Source organism: Eublepharis macularius, chromosome 9, assembly GCF_028583425.1.
Source record: "Eublepharis macularius isolate TG4126 chromosome 9, MPM_Emac_v1.0, whole genome shotgun sequence".
NCBI lineage: Eukaryota > Metazoa > Chordata > Lepidosauria > Squamata > Eublepharidae > Eublepharis > Eublepharis macularius.
Genome location: NC_072798.1, coordinates 19,311,162 through 19,324,413, shown reverse-complemented (window position 1 = coordinate 19,324,413; position 13,252 = coordinate 19,311,162). Strand labels below are relative to the sequence as shown.

The following is a 13,252-nucleotide window of genomic DNA, read 5'->3' as shown; positions in this document are numbered from 1 at the left end:
TATTTTGCATTCCTGCCACACAGAGAGGGATACCAGTGTGTGAATTCCTATAAAATGAACTATCCTTTCTCCATGGGTGAATTGGGTATACAGCCATTGAAAACCAGTGCGGTGTACTGGTTTCAGTGACAGATTAGGACCTGGGAGAGCTAAATTTTAATCCCCACTCAACTTTGAAGTACACTGAGTGACCTTGAGCCAATCACTCTGTCCCCATCTATCTCACAGGGATACTGTGAGATAGATGGGGAGAACTGAGCCTGTCCTGATCTTCCTTGGAGGATAGGTGGGATAAAAATGTATAGACAGAAGGTGCAGAGAAAGAGGCTTGCTTGTTAAGGTGATCATGCAAACAGATGATTTGGGAGTGCTTTTTCTTCCTCTTACATAATAATAATAACAATATTCAATTTATATACCACCCTTCAAGACAACTTAACACCCACTCAGAGTGGTTTACAAAGTATGTTATTATTATCTCCACAACAATCATCCTGTGAGGTGGGTGAGGCTGTGAGAGCTCTGAGAGAGCTGTGATTGACCCAAAAGTCACCCAGCTGGCTTCAAGCGGAGGAGTGGGGAATCCAGCCAAGTTCTCCAAATAAGAGTCCCACCACTCTTAACCACTACACCAAACTGACTCTGTACATCTACATATGAGAGAGAGCTATGGCTCTTGAAAGCTTATGCTACAGTAAAGTTGGTCTACCAAGTGATGCTATTTAGCTTCATACCATGAAGATCTTCAGTGGCATATTTGCAGTCATTAAGCCTCTTGTAAAGGGACAGGACATTTCCCCCCTAGTCATTTGGTAATGATAACAACTAAGAAGTAAATCCCATAACATTCAATGATATTTACTCCCAGGTAAGTGCACATAGGATGTCACCCTTAGCATCTGTGCCACTGCCCGCCACATCCAATACAGGAATAATATAGCCCTATCTTACAGGTTTGTTGTAAAGATGACAGAGATAATAGATTTGAAGAGCTTTGAAGACGTAAAAGTTCTATATAAATGCTAGGTATTATGAGAAGCTATATCCCCTATTGTTCGTAATCATGCTAATTCAGAATTTCTGACTTCAGAACATTTTTTAAACAGATCATTATTTTTCAGGTACCTCTAGCTCCTTTGCACATAAATATTATTTCCTGGCTGAATGTGTAATTTGAAAGATGTGTTCCAGAAAGCACGCAGACTTTTCAGCATGTTTCCTGATGGAATTTTACCTATTGCATTTTCTGGCTTTTGTGGGGGTGGGGGTGGGGTATTTTTCTAGTACATGACCTTAATGTTTTGTTTAGCTTGGGGTTTTGTAAGACAGAGGTGAAGAGAGAGAGAGAGACGGAGGGTGTGAGCTGAGTGATAAAAGCATTCATAAAATCAACTCATTCGCAGGTGATTAAGGCTTGTATATAGCATTTTAATTAAAAACCCAGGAGCAGGTTTAGCACTGGCAGTGGGAGAGGAGCATTCAGCAAGATGGCAAGCGCGTTATGTAGTACACACAGAGGTAGTTGGCTGGTTTACTGCCAGTGTCTCAGTAGGGGTGTGCAGGAGGGGGTTGATTCGGGTTTCGGAAAAAATTTCGGAAATACCTTAATTAAGGTACTTTACTCGCTTCAGTATGCTCTGTAAATATTCGGAGCATACTGAAGCGAGGAGGGCAACTCCCCCACCCCTACCCCCCAACCCCCCCTGGGGCAACCCTTCCACCCCCCCTGGGGAACCCCTCCACTCCCCATCCACTTACCTTATCTGGCAGGAGGGTCAGCTGTGCTGTGGGCTGCTGCTGTGGCAGTGGCAGCAGCACGAGGCTGTAATGGCTTGGAGGCTCCAGGCCGTCGCAGCAGCCTCGTGCTGCCACTGCCACCTGAACCTCTGAGGCATTGGGGAAGGCCGGAGCTGCCTCCTCTGGCCCTTCCTGCCCCTTAAATGGCTGCTTGCAAGCAGCAGTGGGGTCCTTTAAACTCAGCTCCGAAGCTTTCCAAAGCTTTCCAAAAGCTTTGATTCGGGATTTCCGAATCGGGGCCAGCATGCTGGCCCCAATTTGGATATCCAGAATCTTTTCGGATTGGCTCTGCTTCGAGTATTTTTACCCAAAGCGAATACTGAATCACACAACCCTAAGTGTTATTGTTTGGCAATGGGGATGGGGCGGAGCAGAGCTTACTATAAGCTCCACCTACTTGGCCTGCAATGCTCAGGCAGAGGGTGTAGCTTGCCTAAATTCATCATGGCAGATTCAAAGCTGGGCACCAGTCATTGGACAAAAGTGATTGGTAATTATAATTAATTAAACTGAGCTGAATTGTGTGAGAGACTAAGGGTGGGGGATAAATTAGAATTCATTCATAAATGAATTCATAAATTCATTACTGTCTAAACTATAACAAAGTGATCATAAGGGTAAAAGTTAGCTTGGTTATGGGGAAATCTTGCTGCTGCTTTCTCTATTTTAAATTGTATGTTAGACCCAGATTCAGTTTGGGGTTATGGTATAGAGGGAGGGAAGTTTAACCTTTTCCCCTTCCACTGTTTACACAGCCAGAATTGCCAACTCGAGCAGCTAATTGAGGATGTGTGTGTGATATAGCACCCACATGGCACCTGCATTCTCCCCCCTCCATGCTCCCACAAATAGCAGATTGGGAGGGCAATGAAACCAAGAACATGGTAGGAAGAAAACATGGTAGAGAGAGAAAAGTTAAATTCTACCTCCCCTCTTCCCCAGTTGCAGTCTAAATTGGTACCCTTTGAGGCTGCGATTTAAAGTTTTAAAAACTGCAGGCGATTCATTTGTTATTAACAAGGAAATCGTGCATGGATTTTTGATGTGGTTTCACTAGCCCTGGGCAAAGTGTACAGGTCTGAGTGAGAGGCAGATGATACCCACCACACCATCTGACCTCTCACACTAATGGGCTCCTGCCTGAGCCCACTGATTTTAATAGAGACCGGAGAACTTGCACAGGATTTTTCTGCAAGAGGGGAACTGTAGCCCCCACCCAAAAAAATTCACTATGCTTTCTGATCCCTTAAAATTCCTTTAGTGTTTTGCCCAACGAGGGATTTCCTTACCTGTCTGTCATATTTTGAAATAAAAGCATTTAAGACTGTTTCCAAAAAGCAAAGAAGGTATTCTAAAATATTAAGTACTGTTATTAAAATAAATACATTACAAAACAAAAGGGAATAAAAGCAGCTGATTAGCCTCCAAAATCAAAGGATTTTAAATACCAGTAAAAGCATGAAAGAACAGGATGGCTTCAGCTGAGAGCAGGGTTGCTAACTACAGGTTGGGAAATTCTTGGAGATTTGGGGATGGAGCCCAGGGAGGGTGGAATTTGGGGAAAGGAGAGAGCTCAGTAGGGTTGGGATGCCGTAGAGTCCACCCTCAGAAGCAGCTGTTTTCTCTAGGGGAACTGACCTCTGTTGTCTGGAGATCAGTTGTAATTCCAGGAGAACTCCAGGCTCCTCCTGGAGATTGGCAACCCTGACATGTAAATATTTCTGTGATGGTGCTGTACAAACATACCAAGAGAAAGGGTCCAGAGCTTGAGTACTGCCACAGAAAATGTCTTCTTCCTGGTAGCTTTAGATGATATTCACTTTAATAGTTGTTTCCCTGTGGTAATCTGGATCTAGGCCATTTACAGCTTTCCAGATCAACAACGTTCACCTTGAACTGTGCCCAGAAATGAATCAGTGCAGGGTTTTCTAGACAGGTGTGACTTGCTTCATCCAGTTTATTCTCTCTAGCAAAGGGGCCGCCTGTTTGGAACTAGCCAAAGTTTCTGAACGGTCTTCAAAGGCAGCCCCATGTCGAGCTCCTTGGAGCTGAATGGTCTACGTATTTATAGTTTTCCCAGTGCTGTCCATGGCCTTGAAAGACTTTCAAGGCACTCGGTTAGATGAATGAAAGGAATGGACTAATTAAAACAAAACTGCATGTTCACATGACCTAATGTGTTTGTTTTGCCTGGGGTCTGTTCCGTTTGAGAAGAAGCGAGCTGCTTGATACATATCCTTGAAAGAAAAGTTCAGTATCTGCAGTGAACCTGGAAACATCGCCAAGATTATAGAAAGGACGGCAGATGTGGTTACATGAAAGGAACATGGAAGAAAAGGTCACAGAGACATGAGCAACCCTGAAATGGAGGGTTTGGGGAAAAGGGTGTGAGGGGGATACATGCCACATTTTAATTTACATGGCGTTTACACGGGAGCATCTCATCAGGTACAATCCTAAGAAGAGTTACACCCATCTATGCCCATTGACTTCAGTGAATTTGGAAGAGTGTAATATGCTTAGAATTCCACTGAACAGGTATACGTCTTTCCTCAACAACTATTGTGCATGAGTAGATGCTTTTGCCCTTCTGTGTTACAGACACACAAGTAGCTTTTTGTGTTTCTTGTGTATATTGGAACATTTAATAAAATTATTAATAGGAAATAAACAGGGAGATTCAGTTATGGGAAAACATTTCCTATGGATGGCTATCTGTAGTATTTAGGGCGCAAAGACTCTGCCTATTCAATAGATGTACAAACAGGATTAATTGTAATTTTTTTCCCTCCTGGAGTTTCTAGTTCTTCAGTCATGGGTGGGATAGCGATCTCTACCAGAAACTGTCAACACTCTTCTGAAACTACAGTCTCAGGGGTTCCTTGAAGGAATCTATTACAGTTAAAACTGGTATAAGCTTGATATCAGCTTGTAGTGTAGCTAGGACTCCTTTTACACAGCGGGGGGCTCTATGTGTGCGGCCAATGCAGCAGGAGCAGCAAACGGGATGGGAATGGCTTCTACCCTCCACCCACAGCTACCCCGTGGTTTCCTTTAACCCGGCTCACCAGAGGACTGTTCACATGACCTAATGTGTTTGTTTTGCCTGGGGTGGAAAGGCAGCATATAAATGTTTTAAACAAATATATGAAACAAATAAAATACAGGAGTCCCACGATTTGTTCCTGGATTGGGCACAATATCATGTGGCTTCTTCCCACTGTGCAGAGGGTAAAATCCCCATGTGGAAGCACCCTGGGTTGCAAAACTGGCTACCATTGTGTAAAAAGGTGCATTCTAACGTTATCAGGTTTTTAATTTGTGTCCTAAAGGGACAGCACTCCTGTTTGAATGAATATCCTCTTTGCACTGTCACAGTGGACTGCCTTGGTGTCTTTGATGATGCCAATAGTATTGATATTCAAGGCAACATCTTCATAGTGGCCGTTTTCACACATCTTTACCCTTGCGCACAACTCACGGAACGACGGCGTCTTCATGGTGCGATTTCTGACGTCACCCTGTCATGATTCCATTTTGTGGCACAATGTTGAGCCATGAAGATGCCGTTGTTCCGTGAGTTGCGTGATTTTGTGCGAGGGTAAAGAAACTGTGAAAATGGCCACTGTTGCTACACTAAAAAGTGGTGAGTGGGTTTCCTCTGGTCTCAGATTAGCATTTGAAAAGTTCCCCAAGTGCTCTCCTTCCTTCCCCCAAGCAGTAAGGGGCAAATCAATCTTTTCAATGTAGATGACCACAATAGGACACCCAATGCCTTCCAGCAGTTAGCATTACCAAAGGCTCCAAGTATTGCATTTTTCTGAAGCACCACGATGCAAATGCATGTTTTTTTTAAGGTGAAACATTGTGTTATTATTCCTCAGGAGTGCTGTGCATGCACCAATTCTTTTTTTGTGGCTGGAGCATCATGACAGCAGCATGACAACAGTGCGTGGCGGGGTGGCGGAGGATGTTGCTAGCTGCATCTAGTGTGAAAGGGAAACCACGGCTAACAAGGGTGAAAAAATGGATTACCCTGTGTTGTGTGGAATTTGTTGCAAGTGCAAATTGAGCAACAATTGCATTGGCCATATGGACCATTACCGAACCTGCTCCGCCCCCAACAAGTGGAATCAGCCCTTTAGTGAAAATGAGAGTTTGCGTCATGTGCGGTAGTGGAGTAAGTGCAGGATAGCCATCTGTTCTTAGCTCCTCCTGAGCTCTTGCAAGACTTGCATAAAGCAAGTCTAAAAACTACAGCCAATATCTCTTCAGGAGAAAGTTTCATTTCCAAACATTTCTGAACAGATTTTGATAGAAAACAGATTTGTTTTCCTTTATGACAGACTAAGAATCTCTAATTCTTCTAGATATTGCAGGAGAATGCTTGACATAGTTGTAGATTGAGGGTGCCAGTTTAAACAACGTGTGTTCGAGTAAGGATTGCTGCTAGTTCGTTCCACTTTTCAATAGCCGAGAGAGAGAGAGAAATTGGAAACGCTCTTCTTTCTTCCCTGGGGTTGCTTGCTTGTGGTCTAGCAGATGCCATAACATACACGCAACTGAAGCTAAGCATTCTATATTCACAAAGGGAAGTGTGTGCTATGCTACTTGGAATGAAACATTCCATTTTCTAGATGAAGCCTATGTATAAAAACACAGCAAAGCATCAGTCTTAGCCCAGTTTCATGTCTCCAGCAGTCAGGCCTGACTATGTCATTAGGCAACCTTCACGTGGTGCCTGCAGCAACCTCTATTGTAATCCATAATGTCTTCATTCCAAATATGTTTTTTTGTGGTCTCTGTACAAGCAGATGCTGTTTGAAGCTTCGTGCATTGTACTCTGTTTACATCTGTACGTTATCCAAATTCTTCTTGTAGCTAGGGTTGCCATCCTCCAGGTGAGGCCTGGAGATCTCCCAGAATTACAACTCATCTCCAAACTACAGGTATCAGTTCTCCTGGAGAAAAATGGCAGCTTTGGAGGGAGGATTCTATGGCATTATACCCCATTGAGGGCACCTTCCCAGACCCCACCCCCCAAAGATTTTCCCAAAATGAAGTTGTCCACCTTTTTAAAAATATTTTATTTTAAATTTCCAAATCCAATAAAGTTAACAAACAACTGCAAATGAACAAAAAACCATATTCATATATATATAGATATACACTTGTCATTTCTAAGTGGTCCACCTTTCTCGTAGCAAATAAGTAATTCTTAAACTTTATTTTATTTATTTAGGGAATTTATAGGCCACCTTGCCAGAGACTTGCTTAAGGGGGTTTACCAGAAAAAACAACACCATAAAACCATAAAAAGCATAAATCATCAGTATTAAAAACAAGCCATTACAACAACTTTCCCTCCAGGGCTGGATTAAGACAATATGAGACCCTAAACTATGTCACGTTTAAGAGGCCTCATAGCATTACCCCCTAGAATGGCAATTTATTCATTTTTAGTAATTTATATGTATTTAGAGGCCCCTCATAATCTGAGGCTCTAATCTGTAGTTTATTTAGCATGTGCATAAATCCAGCTCGGTTTCCCCAGATCTCCTGTTAAAGCTTTAATCCAGCAACATAGTAATTACTGTGCTTTGCATGGTATGAGTGGCACAGAAGCCGGATAAACTTCTCTGAAATGTCAGTCCCAAATGACAATTTGTGCTCTCATGTATAATCAAAGATCAAGGTGGAAATCTGGATATTCAACAATGGATATATCATTTGTGTATTCTTGCCACCCACACAATACATACTAATAGCATAGGAAGGAGGGGAAATGTTGATAAAAGATGGGCATTGTTTAGAATGTTTTTTTAAAACTTTGAATGAAATTGTCCATCCTTCAATGGGGTAATAACATTATCTTACAGTAATACAATTTTGGGAATGTTACTTTCTCTTAGCCTACTATATCTCACCAGATTGTTGTGAATAGAGTAGAGAAGAAGTATTTTTCTTTGGCTTTGTGAATAAGGAACTAGGAACTGCGAATAAGGAACTGGGAACCAACTTCAGCTTCCGGGAGGAAGACAGCTATGTTTGCCACCACAACTTCTTAGGAGGAAGGCCACGATGAAAATGTAATAAATAAATAAGCTTAATAATATTTTATCTAACAGTATTCAGACCCACCAGAAAAACAGAACAGATGCTACGATCAGCAAAAGACAGTAGAGACCCCCTCACCGCTGCAGAAGTATACCACATACCCTACAGCTGTGGACAAGTTTACATCAGGACCACACAGCAAAGCACCCAGACAAGAATAAAAGAAAATGAAAGACACTGCAGACTTGGCCAACCTGAAAAATCAGCAGTGGCTGAACATAGCCTAACTCAAACAGGACACAGTATCTTATTCCAGGACATTAAAATACTGGACAACACCACATCCAATTACTTTGTCAGATTGCACAGGGAAGCTATTGAAATTCATAAGCATAAGCACAATTTCAACAGGAAAGAAGAGAGTTTAAGAATGAATAGGGTATGGTTTCCAGTCCTGAAAAACACCAGGCTAACAAAATATTCTACATCCTACAATAGCCCTGCAGAGAAGATTAGCATATCAAGCACCAATCCATATGCAAAAGAACCTCCTCAGGATACAGTGAAGCTTCCCGCCATTAGCATTCCACACCCTGGGAAACTCTGACTCAGCCCAAACCCACCTTCCTGAGTAGATATAAATTACCTGCTAACATCTTCTCCACACATTGACACTGAGAGATCTCTGTCTTTCGGTGCTACACCTCTGAAGATGCCAGTCACAGCTGCTGGCAAAACGTCAGGAACTACAATGCCAAGACCACGGCCATACAGCCCGGAAAATCTACAACAACTAACTTAATAATATCATTGCACAAAATGATACACAAATATTAATTGTAGTCCAAGGACTGCATCTGCATTTTCAGCCAGGTATAATGCTGGCTATATCCAATTGACCCCTGCAGCAATACAGAAAAAAACTAAGTGGTAGCTCCTGGGAGAAGCCAGGAAGTAAACAAGTGTACTTTATCTCTCTCCTCTGTTCTGGCCTGAGCAGATAGACAGAAGGCCAAGACTTGAGAGATCTGTAAATAAGTTCTAAAGATTAAAATTTGTTCAAAGAACAAGTTTGTTTACTATAATGATAGAGCCAATAAGATCCCAACTTGGGTGGCAATCTATGGATAACCAAAAAGAGGCCATTGCCCTTGGAAAAAGAAGGCAAAAATGTGCACAAAACTCATATATGCTAGTTTACACTTGTAGATTCAAATGTACACACAATTACTATAATTTCAAAAGAAGTATAATGCAGGAGAGGGCCAGCTCTGTCTGTTATCTGGTTGCTAACTGTTGATGTGGAACTTTTCCAGGCCCTGGCTGCTTTCCCTTTGTTCTTTGGGCTCATCCTCTTCCATTCACCCCAAACAAACAGCCTGCTTAGCTGGGGTAGCCCTTCTTCCCTCTGGAGCCGGGCTGAGTTGGGCAAGGCCCAGCCCTGCAAAATGCAGTGTTTCGGATACATGATACAATATTCAGTTTCTTTTCCTGAAGATCAGTCCTTGTGCCACTGCAAAGCAGTTCTATAAACTACTCCTACATGAAGATCACGGGAGAGATTTTAGAGAGACTAATAGAGGAAAGATGGGAGAAAGAGCTTCCTTGAAGGTCATGTGTAATAGAGAGAAACTGATAGGGGTAAGGTTGCCAGCTCCAGGTTGGGAAATTCCTGGAGATGTGGGGGGGGGGAGCCTGGAGAAGGAGGAGGTTTGGGTAGAGCAGGAGCAAGGTATAATGCCAGTTCCAAGTTGGGAAATTCCTGGAGATTCGAGGGATACAGCATGGAGAGGACAGGATTTGGGGAAAGGAGGGATCACAGCAGGGTATAATGTCATGGAGTCCACCCTCCAAAGCAGCCATTTTCTCCAGGGAAACTGATCTCTATGGCCTGGAGACGAGTTGTAATTCCGGGAGATCTCCAGCCACCACCTGGAGGCTGGCAACCCTAGATAGGGGTGAACCCAAGTGTGCAACTGAGAGCTAGTTCGGATGTTGTTTTTCAGGGCTTCTCTGCACCCTTACCTGCTTGTGTGAGCTCAAGGGAGTATAGGAGCTGCTGGCTTCTTGCCCTTTATGCACGTATGAAGCTGTCTTATACCTACGGTCGCCAACTCCGGAAAGCTTCCTTCATCAGAAGGGACTCTCGAAAGCTCATACCCTAGAAATCTTGATGGTCTTTAAGGTGCTATTGGACCCGAATCTTGCTCTTCCACTACAGACCAACGCAGCTACCCACCTGAAACTCGAGATTGGGAAATTCCTGGGAAGCCTGAGGAGGGTGGGGCTTGGGGAGGGGAGGGACCTCAGTGGGGCACAATGCAATAGAGTCTACACTCCAAAACAGCCGTTTTCTCCAGGTGAACTGGTCTCTCTACTCTGGAGATCAGTTGTAACTCCAGGCGATCTCCAGGCTCCAGCTGAAGGCTGGTCACCGTGCTACTGAGTCTGGTTTATCAGCTCAGTGTTGTTTACTCTGACTGGGAGACGCTGTCCAGGATGTTAGGCAGAGAAGAGTCTTTCCCAGGCGCCCTGCTAGACTCTAGTTAACTCCTCTGTAATAAGAAAATATTTGAGGGAATGATCAGACACTAATGTTTTCTCCCCTCCTCTCTGCTAGAGGCCACCCCTTGGCTGCGTTCAAATATTAAGGCACACCAAGGGAGGTGTCCCCCCTCCCCCCCCTTCATCCCAATTGACTCATAAACGGTGCCAACAAACCCTATTAAAAATTAGTCTTAAAAACCAGACCATTCAGACCAAGTCACGCACACAGACCAAGTTTGCATGTGCCTCTTTTTAAAAGCGCGAAAGAGTAATCGGTTCAGAAAAATATGCCTTTTCCTCACTGTAAGCGCCTGCACTTGAACTAAGGAGCTGGAAATTTTTGAAGGAGGAGGGAGAAGAAATAAAAGCACCCCGAGTGCAGCAGCGTCTAGGCTAGAATTCCAGAGGAAGTTGAGGCCTCCAGCTCTGCACAGGAAGCAATCTTGGAGCAGGCCTTAAATGCCAGATTCCAGGCAGAGTTTAACTAACCACTGACAGCTCTGTAAACAAAGCAGGGACAAAAAGAGAACGGCTTTCCCTTTTCTGGTAGTCATTTTTAGTTTGGGGGCCTGCAGGAATATTCTCCTATATTTGTCTCGATGGGATATAAACCAAAGGCTGAAAGAGGTTTGCATATGAAGGAACTATAAAAGGGGAGCAAATATTTTATGGAGTAAGTCATCGAGAAGAAGGTAGGTGCATGATTAAATTGCAGATATTAAAGCTACCAGCCTCCCCCCCCCCCACAAAGACCCCTTGGCTTGGCTTTGTGAAACCAGATTTATAACAAAACTCCCTTTTGTTAAATGATATTTTAAAACCCCCAAGTTTTTCTCTCTCTCTCCTCCCTCCTCTCCAATCCACCTTTAGTCTTTTCAAAATGTCTCTTTTTATCTTTATTGTTAGTGAGGTAAAATATCTTTTCAGTTCTAGTAGCATTTTGCCTGGAGAAGAGTTGCATTCAAAAAGAAAAATACGAATCCTGTTAATTTTTTCTAAGTCTGCGAAAGACCTGTGATGAAATGAATTTATATCCAAGTTCTTGTAAGCAACATATATGTCCTATGCATATTCCTTACAACCGGACTGTGATGAATGAATATGTACACATTGTTTTGTTAATAATAATGCAATGTTAGTGGAAATACAATAATAGCTTTTTAAAAAACCCAAATATGCATCTAGCTGACAATATGGTACAATAAAATATTTGTCTTCACTTTAGCCTAAGGAGCTGAAGTCCAAAATGGGCTATATTTTCAATACTAGGCATTTAATGAATCTTGTTTATTTTAGCAACTTTGGGGGATCAAGTATATTATAAAGGGGGTAGAAGGGTGAGAAGGAGAATACAACCTGGAGTTGAATTTACAAGTCAAATGGAAAATTAATTTTGGCCCAGTTAATTAAAAGCATCCTCCATGTTTCTCTCTAAACTGTTTCCTTCTCCCCTTTTTCTCATTTAAAGTTCTGCCTTTGGGAATTTTTATCAGAGCTTGAATATAAGCCATGGATGACTTTGAACGTCGCAGAGAGCTCAGGAGGCAGAAACGAGAGGAGATGCGCCTGGAAGCAGAGAGGTGAGTAATTTTATTTGGAAATTCTGTCTGCGGTTTGATTTTTTTTTTAATTAGCATTGTCTTTGAGACTTCCTCTGGTTAAATATATGGAGAAGAATGGCAGTTCAACAGAGCTTGCTGCCCACATGTTTGCAAAAACAGTAATAGGTAACGCTGTGACATATAATGAACTCTACCCCGGCATGACCACTAGTCCTTTCTGTAAACTGCAGTTGCCACCAATTACGTCTTGGGGAGGCAGGGGGTGAGTATTACTGAACTAAAGGGGAAGACAGTTATGAGCCCTTTTGGAGAGTTTATATGCCTTATTAGAAGGAAACAGGAGAAGCTGGTAATAGCCATGTTTGAAAATGTCTAATTACTGTCATGTAGGAGCAATTGTGTTTGGGACTCGAAGATGAAATTACAGGGTGTTTGAGCTGAATCTGGTTGGGAACGTTTTTAATGTGTTCTAACAGTATATTATGGAACAGTAAATACCAGTACTTATTATTAATGGATAGAATTTCTAATTTCAGTGCAGCCTTTCAGACTCAGTCCAAAGGAACTAATTTCTGCTCGTTTGCTTTCTATGACATCAGTGGAAAGGAAAGCAAAATTTGATTCTATAATATTTACACTGGGGATAGGCAACTGGGGGCCTTGGGGGCCAGGTTTCCCCCCATCTGGCTCTAGCAAAGCCTGTAATCGCAGTGATGACTGGTGGACTCTTACTTTCCTCTGAGCCGACATACAGGCCAGGAGCTCTTTAAATCTTTCTCTCCAGAAAAGTTTTGCTGGATTTCCATACCTCTAATGTCTGAGGCCCAAATTAGATGTCACATCTGGCATGAGCCAAGTTCACCTGACTTGACTCTGATGTTTGTACAGCCAAATGTGATGAACCAAAGTTCCCAAGTGCCCCGGAGCCTGATTCTGCTCGAGTTTGTGGCATGGGGGCGGACGGTCCTCAGCCGTTTCCCCGGCAGCACCACAAACCTCTTTCTTGTGCATAGAAGACCATGTTCTTATTTTCAGGACATATTCTGGTTCCCGGTGCCAATTCCCCCCCCCCCCCCATATAGTGTATAGGTTTTCCAGCATGATTTATGCATCGATTGTGTTGAAAGGGCGTCAAAGAAACGAAGGATTCTAGAATGCCAGTAATGGAAAAGGGTGGAATGAAAAAGGCTCTTAATGACAATAAACAAACAGAAAAGAAATAAATGAGAAAGGTCATGTTTGTACATCCCTTCTTCTGCCACTGAATGTTGCTCGATAGATAAGGCCCA

General features: G+C 42.9%; 1 protein-coding gene across 11 annotated transcripts in view; it reads left to right on the top strand.

The window, feature by feature from the left end:
• Positions 1 to 13,252, top strand: part of CALD1 (caldesmon 1) — a 231,441-nt gene that overhangs the window by 119,695 nt on the left and 98,494 nt on the right. For 6 of the 11 annotated variants that reach the window (XM_054988483.1, XM_054988486.1, XM_054988478.1 and 3 more), the window contains exons 1-2: positions 10,913 to 11,093; positions 11,870 to 11,981. In XM_054988483.1, coding sequence (XP_054844458.1) covers positions 11,911 to 11,981 — 71 coding nt within the window. In that variant the 5' untranslated portion in view covers positions 10,913 to 11,093; positions 11,870 to 11,910. Of the gene's footprint in view, positions 1 to 10,912; positions 11,094 to 11,869; positions 11,982 to 13,252 lie in introns of those variants that run through there. The other 5 variants (XM_054988485.1, XM_054988484.1, XM_054988476.1 and 2 more) reach the window with 3 other exon arrangements.